Source organism: Phaethon lepturus, unplaced genomic scaffold (genome assembly GCF_000687285.1).
Source record: "Phaethon lepturus isolate BGI_N335 unplaced genomic scaffold, ASM68728v1 scaffold15709, whole genome shotgun sequence".
NCBI lineage: Eukaryota > Metazoa > Chordata > Aves > Phaethontiformes > Phaethontidae > Phaethon > Phaethon lepturus.
In genome coordinates this window covers 2,732-20,164 of record NW_010562914.1, presented here as the reverse complement: position 1 = coordinate 20,164, position 17,433 = coordinate 2,732, and the positions used below count along the sequence as shown (strand labels likewise).

The window sequence follows — 17,433 nt, the reverse complement described above, 5'->3', positions numbered from 1 at the left end:
CGATTCTCTCCCCCACCCCACTGTGAGGAGTGAGTGGTTGCATGGGGCTTAGTTGCCGGCTGGGGTTAAACCACAACAAACATAATTTATCAGAGAGTTTCATCTGGTATTTTTTCTAGGTTCTTTTCTATCTCCATTGAGAGTAGATATTAAATATTTCAGGTCTGGACTCTTACTGAACTGAACTGGCCTTTAAAAACATACTGCAAACTAGATCCACCCAAGTGATGTGTTATGTGTAATGAAGGTGTTGCATTGTATTTAACCTAGGCTAATTCAACATACTTCTCAGTCTCAAAGAAATAGTACTCTGGTGTATCTTAAGCATAACAACTTACATATTCTTCACAGTGTGATAGCTAACAATTACAAGCATGCAAACAATTAATGATCTTCAAAAATACAAATCAGAATTACATATCAGTTACATATTTCATTAGCAAACCATCAGTAAACCCCTAGTCTGCGACTGCAAACCTCACCTAAACAATATAGTGAAACAGCTTTTCCAGAACTGTCTGAAGCATTGCACATTTCATACGCCAGAATTTTGGCTTAGGATCAGACCCCAGCTTGGGACTACTCCTCTTTTTTTATCCAGAAGTTTAGAAGAAAAATAATAGGACTCATCTAACCACAGTTAAACTAAAACCACCTAAAACTGAGCCATTGGTCAAGGCAAGTTTTGTCTTGTAACCAGTAAAGAAAAATAAATACATTCAATCCAGGCAAGTCAAAGCAGGTGCCTAAGTTAGGTCATAATCATCTTCATCATCTATGTCCTCCATTAAGTATAGAGCGGATGACAAATTTAACTTTGAAAGGATGAAGTCCTCACTTTAGACTTGCAAAGTAACTTCAATAAATATTTTGATGTTAGATATCAGCTTTGAAATATTTTGCCAGAAAACTCTTTTACCTGAGTAAGCTTTTCTTTGTGACTTCCATGTGACTTTTTGTATGTGACTTGCAAATAACACAAGCCAAAGTTCATTTTCAGTGCTGTCTTCAACCAGAGTGAACTGAATAAACCTTGTCTGCAACACACTATATATTAATGTAAAATAATATTTTAATATAATGATTAATAAAATAAAGAAGTTTGACCAGCAAACTGAAGCAAATTATCTTGTTCTGATGCCTTTAATTAGCATTTCAAATGATCAATAACAATAATAAAATGCTTTTCATTGGTCTAATTGCTTTAAGTTCTTAAAATGTTTTACAATTATTCATTAATAAAATATGGCAATAACTGTGGAAGGCAAAACATTTTGTACCAGTAAAGAAGTGCTCTAAGCATCCTGATTGAATGTTTATGCTGTTCCAGGTTAAAGATAATGCTGCTCCATTGATTCTGACTATCTGGTTAAAATAAAATCTAACTAAAAATCTCTGTAAGCTGTAGATTTGTCTATTAATATTTTCTTTAGTTTCGCTTTCCTCTCTATTTGCAAAGGGTAGTATTCTATGATTGAATTTGCAACAGTTTTGAAAATTCCCAAAGCAACTTCATCTCCAAGCTTACAAAATAAAACTTGATTCTCATGAGAAGCTGCTTAGTTTGATGCCAAGACTACACAAAATGTCCTGAGATCTTGTAATTCCTTCATCGCATTTATTATCTATGTTGCACCAGAGGGAAGGTTAGAGCTCCCAGGATCCTTAAATTCAAGAGTCAGAGCAGTGTTTTAGTAGCTGCTTCCTGAACAGAAAAAAAGTAGTTATCATTTTATTAAAAAACTCAAAGCTGCTGCCAAGCTGTCAGAATTTTCCATGCTTTTAACTCAAAAAATTCCTCATCCACACATATGTTCATTGACTGGAAAGGAGAGCTAAGACTTTTGCCAAAAAAAATTCTTCCTCAGAGCTATGCAGTGAAACAGAAGCAATGTTTTTTAGGCTTTCATTAAAGAGATATTAAATTTTCTCCTTAAAATCCATATGATCTTCCTGAGATCACAGATGTCATCTTAAATGAGATTAGAAGTGTGGAAGATCTGTGTGAGCACACAGCAACAGTAAATAGCCAGGAAAGGAAAACACAGAATCTTATGTAATCATTAACTAATTACATTTAGCCAAGAGTTAATGTTATTTTTAACAGTTAAATCACAGGGCACAGTAAAGATTCAAATATCTCATACTGACTGGTATATGATATAGAAGAAAGCTTATAATTGCTTAACTGACTCTTAACAATAATAATTAATTAGTAATACTTTCAAATTATTTATTCTATATAGTATAGATCAGTAAGTTAATGTGATCTAATAATCTGTCTCTCTGAAAGTGGTCAAATAACAGTTGAACAAAAGGATAAAGAAACTTCAAAAGTCTTCATAAAACTGAATTAACAGCATGTAAAACTTCAATTTTCCATTACTCAACCGTTTTATTAGGATGTAAATATTACATTTTCAGTTTGGGACACTGGTGTGTCTGGTTATTCATCTTACAAGAGTAAAGGTATGAAGAATTAATTCGTCTAGGTCCAGAAAGAAAACAAGTTCTCTCTTTTCACACATCATGATGTTCACAGACATCAAGTTACTGTACATATGGAAGAACATAGAAAAAAGCTGAATGGGTGCAGAGCAAAAGAGTAGGTGGGAAAAGAGGAAGAGACATAAAGAGGAATTTACAATAGCACAGTGGCATGGAAAAATGTACGGAAAAAAAGGAGGAAAATGTTAGAATATATTTTTTAAATATAATAATGAAATATAAAGATATAATCAATACATTGGCAGCAAATTCATAGATCAGCCTGTTAACATCTGATGCCATAATATCTTCAAGGCAATGCTCTTGTGTAGTTTATCAGCTATTAGTAATCCCACTACGTTTTGAAATAAGAAAATGTCATGAGATTGTTACTTTTCATTGAATTATTTCATGCATTTTAAATAAGGGAGAATTTAGTTCCTGTTTTTGGTAATGCTTTGCTCTTCCTTACTGGCATTTCTTTGGATTAATTGACATGAGCAGTCAAACTTTACACCCATTCTGCGTGTAAAGGACATAGGACACAGGTCAGTCACATTTCCAGTTTGAATTAATAGTGTTAACAACGTTTGCCAGCAGAACTGCTCATCTGCTAACAACTTCCATCGCGTGACGTTCGAAGCTTGTCTCTGTATTTCAGTTCCTCATGCAACTGGAGAAGGTGGGTAGTGAGGGATGGCAGCAGAATGCCTGGCCAGTTGGAAATCCCCCTTCCTCAGCAGCCATGCTACAGACTGAGGACAGTACACACAGCTGTGTTGTGTGGACTGTTAACACTGACTGGAACAAGCAAGAGCACCCCACCCTTCGCTTGTTCTCACTTCGAAATGTTCCCAGTCCTATGGCATATACCTAAAAGCAGAAACATTCACCTAAATGTCTACTTATAAAAATTCTACTCCTAGGACTGATTTATTTCAAAAGTACTGCATTCCTTAATACAGAAATAAAAGAGGAAAAAAGCCTACAAACCCAAAGTCAGTACGGATCTGAATTCTCACTAGGCTTGGTAACAAACACTCTCTGTAGTTCCATGAGAGTCGTAGTTTCTACCTACTGCCTCACATCATACACTGACATTGATCAATGCTTTGGGTTCTCCAAGTGTTTTCTGGTTTGCAATATTATTCTTTTTTGTGGAGGAAAAATGTTCTTCCAATGAGAAAAATCTATTCTGCTCTTTCAAATTTCACTTTACAAATGGCAGTCCTGTGTTTGAACCTCAGTAGATTGCCATGTTTTTTGTTTTTAATTAGCTGCAGAAAAATAAGCTGGCTTAGGTTGCTCCTAAATAATCATATTCATATCTGTCAGTTCTAAATTGTCACTAAAAAGCTCTCTGGATTGGCAGGGAAGAAAAAAGTTACCACTATTTGATAGATATTTGATGACTTCTGTGAAAAAATGGATTCACTCCACTGAATAGCTGACAGATACCAACATGATAAAAAAAAAAAAAAAATCACCATTCCTACTGGTAGGTTTGTGAAAGTAACAAGAATGGAAATTGTTTGAAAGGTGACCTATCTGTTCACATATTTGCAATTCTCTCCAGGAAAGGGAGTTTCACCTTGGCACCGTTCATACTATTCAATCACACATGAGAATCAAAATAGTAAATAAAACAGAAATAAATACAATACAGAAAATAAATCAAAACAATGTGTTCACTATTTCAAGCTTTTCACTTTTTTCTTCATTTATTTTTCTACTCATTAACATTGCTAGTAATAATCACGCTTGGTTTACCTACACCAAAATACATGGAAAGAAAATTTTAAACTCCAAAAAAGAATGACCCAATGTAACAGATTTAGAATTCACTCTCAGGAAGTCTCCAAAACTTTAAAACGTGCAAGCAGGGGGAAGGTAATAACTTCATCCGGCTGCTCAGGCAAGTCACACTTAAGTGATATGTTTTGAATTAAAACTTAAACTTAAAAATTAATAATACCTTTATAATTTAAATTTTAAAAAATCAAGAAAACCATGCTATTATGCAAAGTTTATAAGTTGAAATCTCTAATACAACTTGTTTTTTGTAATAGTGTATGGGCTTTGTATAGAGTTATAAATCTTTCAACACAGTTGATTTCTCAATAGTGAAAGGACAACTTTAAAAGTGATATATAGTATGTTCTTCTCTTTACAAGTAAAAGAAGAATTATTGTGATTAATAATGCCAGAAATCAGGTCTGGCTACAGTTCAACAAATTAAGTCAGTGTTACTTTCTGACCTTGGAAAAGGTGTTTATTGATGGAGGTTTCTTTATCTGTCAAAAAACCAATTACTGTACATAGGTTATATTCAGATACATTTTTATCAACCTCAGTTAAATCCTTGGACAAATGCCGTGCTACTCTGAGAGCTGTTGCTCTATAAATTCACAAAAATGTGCATTCACTTTTTATTAGTATTGAAATTATGAATGATCTTCACATCAATCTCCCAAAAAAATCCTTAATTAAAAAAAAACTAAAAGAAATTATTAATGTTTAATTAAATAATGGATTACTACACAGCAGCATAGAATTACATTACTTGAAAGAAATGAGAATCATCTGTATGTTGTCATCAGGTGAGTTAGAAGTATTTTGGAAAATCCATGACTCTCTAACAGAACATGTAAGAAAATGATGTAAAAATGCAAACTGTCCTGGTAGCTGAACTTAGCAATTTGCCAGCTGCTCACAGTTTATTTTCAGTCTTTCAGAAAAACAGTAGCTGATTCAAATCATCCATCTTGTCAAATGGTACACTGTCATAACCTTGCTTTACGGATCTCACGTGTCAGATGGTACATTGTCATAACCTCGGTTTATGGATTTCACATGTGCATACACTCAATTAGAAAAAATTCTGAATATGATTAGCAAGCAAATAAAATTTATTAAAGAAAAGAAGGAAAAAAAACATGGCTCCCCAGACAGGCAAACTACTTTTCTTGATAAAACACAATAAACCTTTTACTTCAACTTCAGATGTGCATGAAAGGTGATAGAAATTGTGAGGATTAACTCTAAAATAAAAATTTTCATTCTGGAATTGCAAAGATTAAAACTTTTCATAGAAATAAATCTACTGAAGAGTCATATCTCAGATCAGATACACAGTATCTTAGGCTATCTCCCCTCCCATCATAATTTTCAGCAAGGACAGTATTAGGCTATCCTTGTTAGGCCAGGCTATTGACCTATATGTCTAAAAAGACTAAGAGTTGCCTTATTGCACATTGTCATCCGGAACACCATATAGCAAACTTTTGTGAGTATAATTTCATGTAATTCAATAAATATATTTAAAAGGAAATATAAAATAAAAATCTTACATACTTCTGCCATCAATACTGATGAAGGTCCTACATGGTTTAATTCAGCTGTTTTCAGGGCATTTCTTTTTCAGATGAAAAAAGTAAATATCCTAAATATTCTGTACCACAGGTAACTGTCATGGAGATTTATTTATTTATTATAATTATAAGAAAGCTGTTTGTTGGCATTACCACAATTATGAAAAAAAATACTTTGTGAGGGTCCAGTACTTTAGGGGAGAATAAAGTGTACCTGACCTAACAGTCACCAGTCTTATCTTCCAACTTTCCCACAGAGAGACTGATGGATATCATCAGCACACAAGCTACTCCAACTCAGGCATACACTTGCCATACTATAAAGCCTCTCTACAGTCAAGGATTTAATTTGATTTAGTAAAGACACTGCTTTCTAGGCTTTGAGTTTCACCAAATGTTCTCATCTTACTTTTGGCTATTCACAATTGAGTTGAAATCTACATCAGATATCCACCAGCAGCATAACAGAGAACCCACTATGTTTCAGTCTCTTGGAAAGCAAGTCTATCTTGTTGCAGAGAGAAAAAAATCTCTGTAATATTTATTGAGGTAACTGGTGCTCAAATTTAAATCTAATCCTTGATTGTTTGAATGATCTTTGATGCTTTATGGAATTGCTACAGGTACAATTGCTGCAGGATCCTCACTAACACTATAATTTTGTTCAGCCTACTAAAGAAATAGATGCTTTCTTTTTTAGTGTTTAATACTCTTTATGTTGCTTATAATTTTTTATGCATTTTATTTTTTTACTTCCACCTGTGTACAATGAAAGAAGAAACAAGGTTGCTTTGCATCTCGTTAGTTTTGGGAAACTAGAACTGTTTTCCACCAAAATGGAAGTGTTCTAAATTAAGAACTAGGTCCTTATCCCATGTACTCACATTAAGCAGCACCTCATTCCTAAGGAGCCATTGATTTAATTTAGATTATTCCTCAGGATGCAGATCAGGATACCACTGGAACGTTAAGTGGCTGTTTAAAGTCTGTCCTACACAGAGGAGCATGCAAATTGATTCAGACCCAACAAACAGAAGAGATACTGTTCTGAACCAGAAACATAGTAATAGCCTTTGTTCCTTAACAGTGCAGAAGTGATTAAGTAAAACCTTATAATCAATTATGTGAAGATTAAAAAGAACTTTTACTGTAGCTGCTTGCCTGTAGAATTTAACAATGCTATTGTTCCTCAGTTACAATATTTATTTTTATTCTTTAGAGTTTATTCTATGTGGCATTCAATGTCAATTGTTAATGAAAACACTTGCTCTGTAGAATGCATGTAAAAGATAAATAGATGTGGTCACTCATGTAGAATGATAAAAAAACCAAAACATAATCAACCAAGGAAAGTAAAAGATAAAAAAAACAACCAAACAAGAAACCAAATACATCAGAAATAAAAATTAGGAAAAAAATGCAAAAAAAGGAAGCCTGTGGGACTTGTCTGATCATGCTATACAATCAAAGCACATGATTCCAGATGATTTAAATTACCTGTGACAAAAGGACAGATAACTGTGAAATGCCAATCATCCTTAGTTGGAATGAACCTACTGATTCAAGACCTAATCTTAATCCCAGAGGAAATCAGGGTAAAGTGCTCAAAAGTCACTAGCCTAACAATGACACTTCCAAGAGAAAATAAACTCATCACCATGCTAACATAAATCAGTAATGATTTATGCATTCAATACGCAAATAAGATAGGTGAAGTGTAATTGATGAAGCAAATCATCCACTATACAGTGCCGTTGCAAAACTGAAGAGGGCAAAACTGTAAGAGAAAACCTTGCTGAGCAGTAGAAAAAAATTAAATATACATTTCATGGAGTTATTTAAATAACAATTTCAGCAGTAATAACAGATATTACAGTACAATAATGAAAGTTATATTTTTGAGTGTTAATATCTTTTAATAAATAATGCCAGAATGGTGTTGGTGGAGTAACGGTGCCACAGTGTGTGTTGTTAATTGAAGAACTATAGTCTGCACTTGAACTCCTAATTTCTGTCTGGGCTTCTAGACGTCCTGTATGCTGAGGAATAGTACAGTCTGATTGCTAAAAGGAGCATCTATATTCCATATACAGCACACAGACCTGTATTAGTAAATTGTATTTGTACAGCATGAAACTGTGAAAAGTTAATGTCAGATTTGGCATGCAAATAAACACAGTCTGTATGGAGACAGTGTAGGCAGTCTGTTTCTCTTGTTTCAGAGAAAAACTCAGAACCATTCACCTTGAGATGTTATTAACAGTGAGATGGATTCTCCTGTACATTTTCTATTAATCTTCTGCACTGTTAGCACTGCCAACATTCTACCAATTTGTTTCTGGTTTCTGTTTTGCATTTGTTTATTATAGTTGTATTTAGAGATACAGGGATGCGGCAACAGCCGCAATTAATTAATAAAACAGACATAGTAGCAGTCATATAATATTTGCACAGATATTACACTACTATACCTCACAAGATTTAACGTGAAATCCTGTGATAATTTTATTTAGCTCAAAGGGAGAGGAGAATGTTTATAGTAGTTTCCCATAAATCTTAAAATATCTCTATGTAACATAATTATATATAAAAATGGCTATAGAAATTAATAGTAAGTGGTTTCTATTAGGTTTTTAGTTATCTTCTAGAATGAAATAAAAATTCAGCTTTACAATAGTTCCAATACCTACAATATTATTTTATTTTACATTTTACATATCTTCCAAACAATTGCCTACAAAGCTCAGTTTCTTGTCCACAAAATTCAATATGATGCTTAAGAAATCTGACACATCATGTAATAACAGCAATTCATAAATCACATTATTATGCTGTTCCAGCTCAAGTCCATCTTTGTCAACACGATGTGCTAGTAAAACTAGTGACCCTCACAGCATGGACTGGCAACACGCATGAAGTCTGGTGTTGTGCTACCGTATGAAGCAACCAAAGCAACAGAGGATAGCAGATAATTCCTCTACCAACAAAGCCCGGCCATAACAGTTAACCATCAACTGTCTTATCAGCTCCACAGACAATACTCAGAGATGTAAGTACATTGAGGTATCTATATTCACTGCAAAAATCACTGCTTGTGTCATTCATATTGCATTCAGTGGCTCCAATATTCAAGGGTGAGTGCAGAGAAACAACACTGTAGTCATGCGTATAACATTCATTATCTTATTGCTGCTTCTTGGATGAGTATTGCTAAGACTTACTCTCAAAAGAAGATATATTAAAATACTTTTAATGTTAACAGTATAAAATGAAATATCAGACTCTAGGAGTAAATGCATGCATATGTGTGTGTGCGTGCACACACACAGATACACACAGAGTATTTCTGCTTTGTGTAAAGTACGTCTTAAAAGAAAAGATAAAAACTACTTACACCAGAATAGAAAGGCTCACCAGACACACAGATCACATCCTGCTCCTGGATCATCAAAATGTCTTTGGCTAAGTGCAGTCGCACTTTGAAAGGCTCCTGGTTACCATCCTGCAGCAAACAAATCCCTGTCTTTGTCTTCAAAGGAAGGAATAAAGAAAAAAAGTTTTCTCAGTTAGCACTCTGCATTGCTAGAAGCAGTATTTTGAAACAGAACAGTTGAGATATAGGTGCAGCTACCATCAATACATCAATGAATATCCAAATCCATTACTAGTGATCACTGTATTTATTTACTGTGCTCAGACTACAAGAGAATGATAGGTACAGTAGCAACTAGCAAAGGTAGATTTTGCAGTAGTAAAGTGCTATTCTGCCCGTGATGAATTTGTGAAACTCCTTTCAAATTGCTTCAGAGAAGCTGTGCTCTTACTTTCCATCTTCATATTAAATGATGACACCTCATCTGGACGTGAAATAAAAGCTGATGTTTTATTTTTTACACCAAAATACATACAACAACACCTCCAATCTAACCAGGTGTAAGCACTGACAGCCTACATGAACCTGTTGTGGGCTTTTCCTGATCTGTGAGCACAACACTGATTATGCTTTTATGCTTCTTTTCAAATGCGGATGCTGAAGTTAAGAATAAGAGAAAAGAGAACAAAGAATGCAGCTCACTAGTAACTTACTTCTTGCTCCACTTCTGTATTTTACATTTATGGTTAGAGATCAGGAATTCTGTAGAATTCTTCAATATACAATAAGTGACTTTCCAACAATTTAACTGTCTCTGTGGCAGTACCTATTTGAGCTACTCTTTTGGGCATTATATATAAGAGGTTTGAGCAGTGAAAAAGTCTGCACGTATAAGCACCTGCAGTATTTAATAATTTTTCACTGAAGGCTGTGTTGAAAATAGCACTTTTTATTACACTTCATAAATAGACAAAGGTCATGTTGATAGAGCATTTTTAGTATGAGAAATCTGCTTACAAACAATCTAAAAATTTAGCCTTACAACATGCAATTTACTAGTATTAGATACCTATACGTATTTGCATAGATAGAGGTATATATATATGCACGTATGTGTCGCGGAAGAAAATTCATATCTAAAAATATTTAAAATCTTGTACTCATCAGTGTCAATAATAAAACTTCCATTGTCTTCATTCAGGTCAGATTTCAATCCACTGTCTGAAAAAAGTTGGCTTGAGAGGAGAACAAGGAAACAAAACTCTTGCTGTGAACTTTAACTGCCAAGGCTGACCTGGCTGAATCTGAGGGCTTTTTCTCAGACAAGAGTTTAAAAGAGGGTTTGGAAGATCTCCCCATAATGTGCTCTGATAACTTACATCCATGGTGTGGAGAGAACAAACACAAATATGGAACTGACAGGAGGCAACTGGCAGAAGAAAAGTTTCGATTGCTCTCAAGAGGTTTTAAAAGAGGTGGAAAGGTCGAGGACAACCTTTAAATAGCTCTATATAATATTCTCCACTGACAAACTGTTCTGTCACCTCTGCTCCGCTCAAACTTAGGAAATTGTTTTTCCGTGGACATGAGCAGCAAATCTGTATAACTCATCCATAACTTTTAAAGTGGCTTTGACATTGTTTTTATTCTTTTTAAACTAAGTAAGAGGAAGAAAAAATGAAGAGTTCCGTGCACTGAACTCACACTGAGGTCAGTGGAAGCTCTGGTCAGAAGACATCATACAGCCTTGTTCTAATATTTAGCTGTCTTTTTTTAAATAGGATGAGATAGAAACTGATTGATGCAGACAAATTAAATAAATGGATCACGAAAGGCATTAGGTTTTCTATACTACTAAAAAATTCCCTCTCATATCATACATAAAATGTTATGACATTAAAATAAAGAGAATGTAAAAAAGTTAAATCTCCCTGGTCCTCTCCTTATAACTTCTGCTTTACAGACTAAAATGACTCCTCTTTCCATGGAGTTGTGAAGTAAGCAGTAAGTGACAAAGGAATTTGAATAAAGCAGTCTGTAAATAACTGTGGTCAAATAAAAGGGCCTACAAACATCTACCACTTATAAAATGTCTTTCTCCTACACAAAGGTTTGCAGACGTGCTTTTCCTCCTCCCTGATAACTGTCAATGGAATAAATTCGGCCTCTGATAGGTGGATTATAGTAACTCTGCCTTACTTGACTACACATTTCTGATTTGGTCAATAACCCTATAAAATCTCCAAAGAGTCTTTCTGCAAAAGCTGAGGGTCGTCTTGTGAGAATTAGAGGCACATAACCAGAGCAGACAAAATTAGCCATTAGAATAAAATTAAAAGTCAAATTGGTTTCTAAATGCATGTGGGCTGAGCTTATTCAGTCTAAACAAGGAAACCAAACTTGGGAACAACAAAACATTTTGCTCCTTGGTAAGACTGATCGCACACACTCAGGGATTTTATTTACATCAGACACTCTAAAATGTAATGAACCACTTTACTGTTGTTGGGCTTTACGAAAGCTGGTTTATGATACTGTTCAAATTACATCTTCAGTTACACTACATCCTTCCCTGTCCTACCTGAGAGCAGCATTAACAACCACATAAAGGAGAAGAATATAGTTCAGGTTCATTAGATAAGCTCAAGAGAAGTCCCTGAGAACAAAGACTGGAATTTAATTATTTAATTATGTTTCATTTTTGTCTGCTGAAATTTCTTTTTTCTTCTCTCCCCCACCCCCTTCAAAGCATCCAGTAAACTGAATCAAATAAAGATATGAACTCCCGCATCGTTATCCAGAGCTGGAACTTAGGCAAGACATCCTGTATGTATGCTTTCATGTCAATTACTGTGCACATCAACATTTTTCATCCACGTGGCCCCAGTAAAATTATTCTGGTTGGAGGTAGATAATGTCTCTAGCCTATACCCCTGCCATCTCTCAGATGTGAAGAGCTAGATGGTGTGCATGTGTGTGTGTGGATGAAGCATGGGAGTGCAGGGTTGTAGCTCATGTTAGCTTTTGTTCCCATTACCAGTTTTTAAGAGATACCATGAGAGGGCATGCTAAAATTTTCCCTTCAAGTCTTGTACACTTCACTGGCAGAGGGCTCTGCCCTGCCCCTGACTTACAGCAGTGACACAGCATACGGCATGTCAGCTGAGCTACTGCAGCTGTCAGCGCGAGGTCAGGCAAGGCATCCTCTCCTGCTCAAATGTATGATAAACTGCAAAACGTTACAGCAGATGTGAAAAGAGAAGCATAGTTCAGCTGATAACAGTTTGTTAAGCCAATATGCTTTGACTGTATGTTTGAGCCAAAATCACCAGGAACATTGCGCTGCTTTACATTACCATCCTACTTCCTTCACCCTATTTATAGAGTTTGGCACCTGTCGTAAAGAGGGCAAAAAATCTGAGAGTTTGAAGTTGCACATATTTATGAAGTGGATGAGGTAGGCTAAGGAATGGATACGGAAGCAATATACACTGGTGAAAGAATGAGTTTCCATATGGGAGAGGAGTGACTTCGAGCAAAAGCGGTGATGAAGGAAGGTAGCTGTACCTGTGACATGCAGTGCATGTTGCACCTGCACAGTAATGCCTCTGCCATCTCATTCTACACCTTTTTAAGCTAAGTTAAGACAAGAACACTGATGCAGCAAGAGCAGGTGTCCTTGGCAGGAGTTTAGAAACTGCTTACTGTTCCTGAACTAATATAATTACAAGAGGGGCTGAAAACTGATCCCTCTTTGCTTTGCCACACCAGCCTGTGTTAAACTGTCTGCTTCAGATCACTGTCAGAGAACAGTGTAAGCTGGCAGAGCCCTCAAGGCAGGCTGCTTCTACAAAGGATATGGTCACACTCAGATCATTATTAGCAACAAGGCAGTAAAAAAAAGGCCGTTTAAAAATCTTTTTGCATTATAACCTGACTTACAGCACTTTGTCTATATTGGCTGTGTATAAGATGTAATAACTTTCCTAAAAGGGATTTAGAAATGCTTGCATATCATAAATTGCTTGGTGCAATATGTACGGCCTTCACTAATATTTAAGAATTAATTTCAGCGGAAATAGACATGAAAGCTAGTTTATAAACTTACGCTAACAGCAGAGTCTCTACCGAACATATATCAAAATTAATACTGTGTGAGAAACATCTTCAAATTTACCTGTTGATTTTAAAGTCAATTCCTTGCAGAACTTCCAACATAAATATTTTTTAATTTATCTGGCCTAAATAAGGCTACTGGTAGGTTTTCTGTTGAAGAATGTTTTTGTTTACCTTTTGTCCCTATTTGTTGTTTTCCTTGTCATTTATGATAACAAAAAAAAAAATTCTAAAACTTTTTCTATGTTTTGTTCTGGAGGAGAATTATCCAGTATTTCAGGCAATTTTAAATACTCTTCATTAGTTTTCAAAGCATGACTATATCTTTTTGTTTATGCTATTTTATCTATTTCTTTTGCCTTATAGTAATAAAATAATTTGGTTGGCTTTGCTTCTTCTAGTTTCACATCTGTAGGAAAACGTCAACAGATATCGCAGAACAGTTTAGTCCATGAACCAGTGGAAGAAAGGAAGAGAAAAAAATAGCTCAACACAATTTTTTATGCAAGGTGGCCTGGATTTTTAGCTTGTGCTTTGGCTGGTATGTCCTGCAATTTAGTTTTAAGCCCTGAAATTTATTTCTACCATGAAGGATCCAATACCAGTAAGGAGAAAGGGTTGCAGAAACTGCCTTAAATATGTACAAAGTTCGCTTCAGATGAGTATCTACACGTTTGGATGCTTATTTGAACTGAAGTTGACCTCTGAGTTTTTGGAGATAAGCCTGTCACTTCTTTATAATCTCAAGTACAATAAGAAAAAGGGAAATTGAATCAGAGGTATAAGGCGGTAATGGCAATGAATACAAGAGGTAGGAATATGTGTCAGAACGACATAAATGATGTTTTTTAAATGGTCCAGCTATTCATTTTATGGAGGTGTTGCTGGCATAAGTGAAAAGCACTTATATTGTCAAAAATTGGAATGCAGCCCAGATACACAGGCTTGTCATTCAGAGCCTCTTCTATCAGTTACCAACATTTGCCAATCCAAAGGTTAACAAGTCTTTTCCTGAATTTTACACTCCAACCTGAAAGAACCACAGGAAAATGTTGAATTTGAACTTAATCTTCTTTTTCATTGATTTGCCAGGTAATATTTGGCTATGGCATTCTCCATAAGTAATTTTCTCAAAGGAATAAAGTCTTACAGAGAATTTCCTTGTTTCATACAGTTTGATTAACTCAATATGTAAATTAGACATTTGGAAAATATATATATTTTTATATATATATATATATGAGCTTCTTACTGAACTAAGGTACTTTTTTAGAGCAAACACTTTCATTTTCTGACACTATAAGAAAACAAGTTTTGATGTCTAAATTGCCAATAAGCTTACTGGGACTAGATTATATCATTACAGTTGAGGCCAAGAGATAAGATAAATTGAAGGCTATTGTGAGAACATGCATGTTTCTTCAAATTTAATTTGCCTATTACATGGCATTCTCACAGGCATTGTAAATTGCCAGTCACATTCCATCTTGTGATTTTGTGATTAAATTATGAATTGAAGCTGGATTTAAGAAAAAAACCACAAACCTAATGTTTGTGAAATTCCAGCATTGCCATTTGATAGCCTTTATAAACAAAGGAAATCATTACCTTAGGCTGAAATGTGTAAATCAGAAAATGGCATAAAGGTGACTAGAAACAGTCCAAAATAGTATATAACAAGATTCATGAATGAAAGTCACAAGGAAGACAAAATACAGCTTAAAGATTAAAACACATTCTGTGGCAAGAAAAAAAAAACCCTAACAAGATGGATGTTGAAATAGAGGTCACCAGACCTGTGAACAACAAAATGTATTAAATTATAAAGTTTGTAAAATCTACAAAAATATTCATAGGATTCATAAAGCAGATGACAAACAGTTTATCAATTCAAACCAATCCTTCAAAGAAACAATGGACAGTACTGTAATAACAGATTAATAGATTATAAGTGTGACAATGAATGGGATATTTACTAATTTAAATAATTTTGAAGTTATATTAGGAAAAAAAAGCCAAGCTAATAGAAATGAAGACTGAGATTTCAAAAGTTAGAAAGTTAGAAAAGTTACTGCTCATGCAGCTTGTTCACAAAGTACATGGAAAATATTAATTTTAAAAAAAAAAAGTATCTAAGGGGGAAATGTTCTAATGCATTGTAATTATCCCAAGTCTTCAATTTCCTCAGAAGGGTACTTTCACTGAAGAAGATAGTATTACATCAGAGGCTGAGGTTATCTTCCAAGAGATAGTTTTCAGAATATAGAATAAGGTCAAGTACAGGAGAGTGTTTAAAGAACCCAGTGACTCTGAGATTTATGCTCTTGCAAAGTTCAGAAAGCTCAGGATAAAGGCTAAAAGAGGAGCTGGATAGTCTTATGGTTTGGAAATTGCTGAATGAGTAGAATAAGTACGAGTACAATGGATATATTTGCTGATCAGCGAGGGAAAAGAGCATGGAATACAGAATAATTAAATATGAAATGGTGGAAAAATTCCCACAACTAGCAAGTGTAGGAGCCACAAGAAACAATTAACTATAACTTTCCCATCATCAGTTACCAGGTAGTTTCCCTTAGAAAAAATGTGTGCATGTGTGTAAGACCTCATCTTTTTGTAGTGCCATTTGAATTGTCTAGCATGGAAGGTATTTTCTTGCAGAATAAAACCACTTTAAGATGCCTTGAAAGGCAGCACAGTTTACAGATAAGATGCTTGGGGGAGAAAATAATCATTAGGATCATAGGAATCATCCTGAGATTGACACTAAACTGTATCTGTCTACATATAAGTGTCTAAGCTCTCATAATCAACAGAGAACTGTTCATTATAGGCAATAAAGTGTAGAGAGCAATTCAGTTGATCAGCAGGTTTAAGAAGAACTGAATTGCTCACTGGGCTCCACTGACTGTACTATTCAAATCTGCAGTACGAACTTTAGGCACAAAGGGCATGTGCAGGTACCTACAAGTAGACAAGACCATTTCAGTGTCCAAATCTCAAACCAAAAGACATTAGAAAAAATAAGGGATGCATGAAAGTCTCAGTATTACAAAAGAGCTAAGGTTCCCTCAGAGACATCCAATGCACTAGAGCAGCAGTTATTTAGAATGAAAAGAGTAATTTAGGGAAAAAAAACCTTAACACATCATGGACACTATGAAAAGTGTGCTTTAGCCTCAGTGAAATATTTTGGATTTATGCTAATTGCAACTCAGTTCAAACCAGTACTGCCATTAGCAAGGATGGGGATGGAAGTACCAATAGAGTCTGAGCCCCACTCACTTTGGGAGAGCAATCTCAGTTCTTCTACAGTAGTGGTGGTTACAGTACTGGAGGATGGGGAAAGAAGGGCCATAAGGTATTCAGAAGAAAGGAAAAAAAGAGAGGAAGAACAGGAAGACCAAATAGCCAAGATGCCTCATGACAGCTTTTATTGCCATTATCAAAAAGTACCTTATAGCTATTTTGGCATGGAAGACCAGAGATTATTTTTCCCAGGTACATAGTATGATTGAGAATTTGATGCAATAGGGGATGGAGGGGAAATAAGGCTGAAAGTTGTAAATGTACTGACTAGATAGTTAATTAAACAGAAGTATGTTGAGCAAAGTCTACAGCTACCTTGTTTCATGTCAATAGTTGAAATAAATAAAATATTATCAAAACTTCTGTGGCTTGCAATGACTAACCTGATGCTGAAGATGTGCTAATGGAATAGAACCACAAGTTAATTAAGGAGGTAGTGCCACAATAGCACTTTTTTCAGTCGCTATCATCACTTTCATAAGAAGCTCAAGAACTAGACGAGGTTATGCTGATAAGTCTGGAAAATTTTATGGTATTAAGGAAACTGCATTAAAAGCAATAGGTATTGTGATATTAGTAATAGGTATCTGTGATATTTGGAATTGAAATACCTGACAGAATGGTAGAATACCTGACAGTGAACTTAACATTTGGATTGTGATATTCAAAGGACAGTGTCCACATGAGTGGAGAAACAAAAAATGAACCCTTTTGGAAGCCAAGAATTAGATAACACAACTTTTAGGTTACATGGTAAAATCTTGTCTGCACATACGC

At 35.0% G+C, this 17,433-nt stretch overlaps 1 protein-coding gene across 1 annotated transcript in view; it reads right to left on the bottom strand.

Annotated features, from left to right (window-relative positions):
- Positions 1-10,616, bottom strand: part of LOC104626504 (gamma-1-syntrophin-like) — a gene marked incomplete at its 3' end in the record, with an annotated part of 24,235 nt that extends 13,619 nt beyond the window's left edge. Inside the window, exons 1-2 of the mRNA XM_010294444.1 lie at positions 10,611-10,616; positions 9,253-9,387 (exon numbers count right to left, since the gene is read on the bottom strand). Of these exons, the coding sequence (XP_010292746.1) occupies positions 9,253-9,387; positions 10,611-10,616 (141 nt within the window). The remainder of the gene's footprint in view (positions 1-9,252; positions 9,388-10,610) is intronic.
- Positions 10,617-17,433: the final 6,817 nt, after the last annotated feature.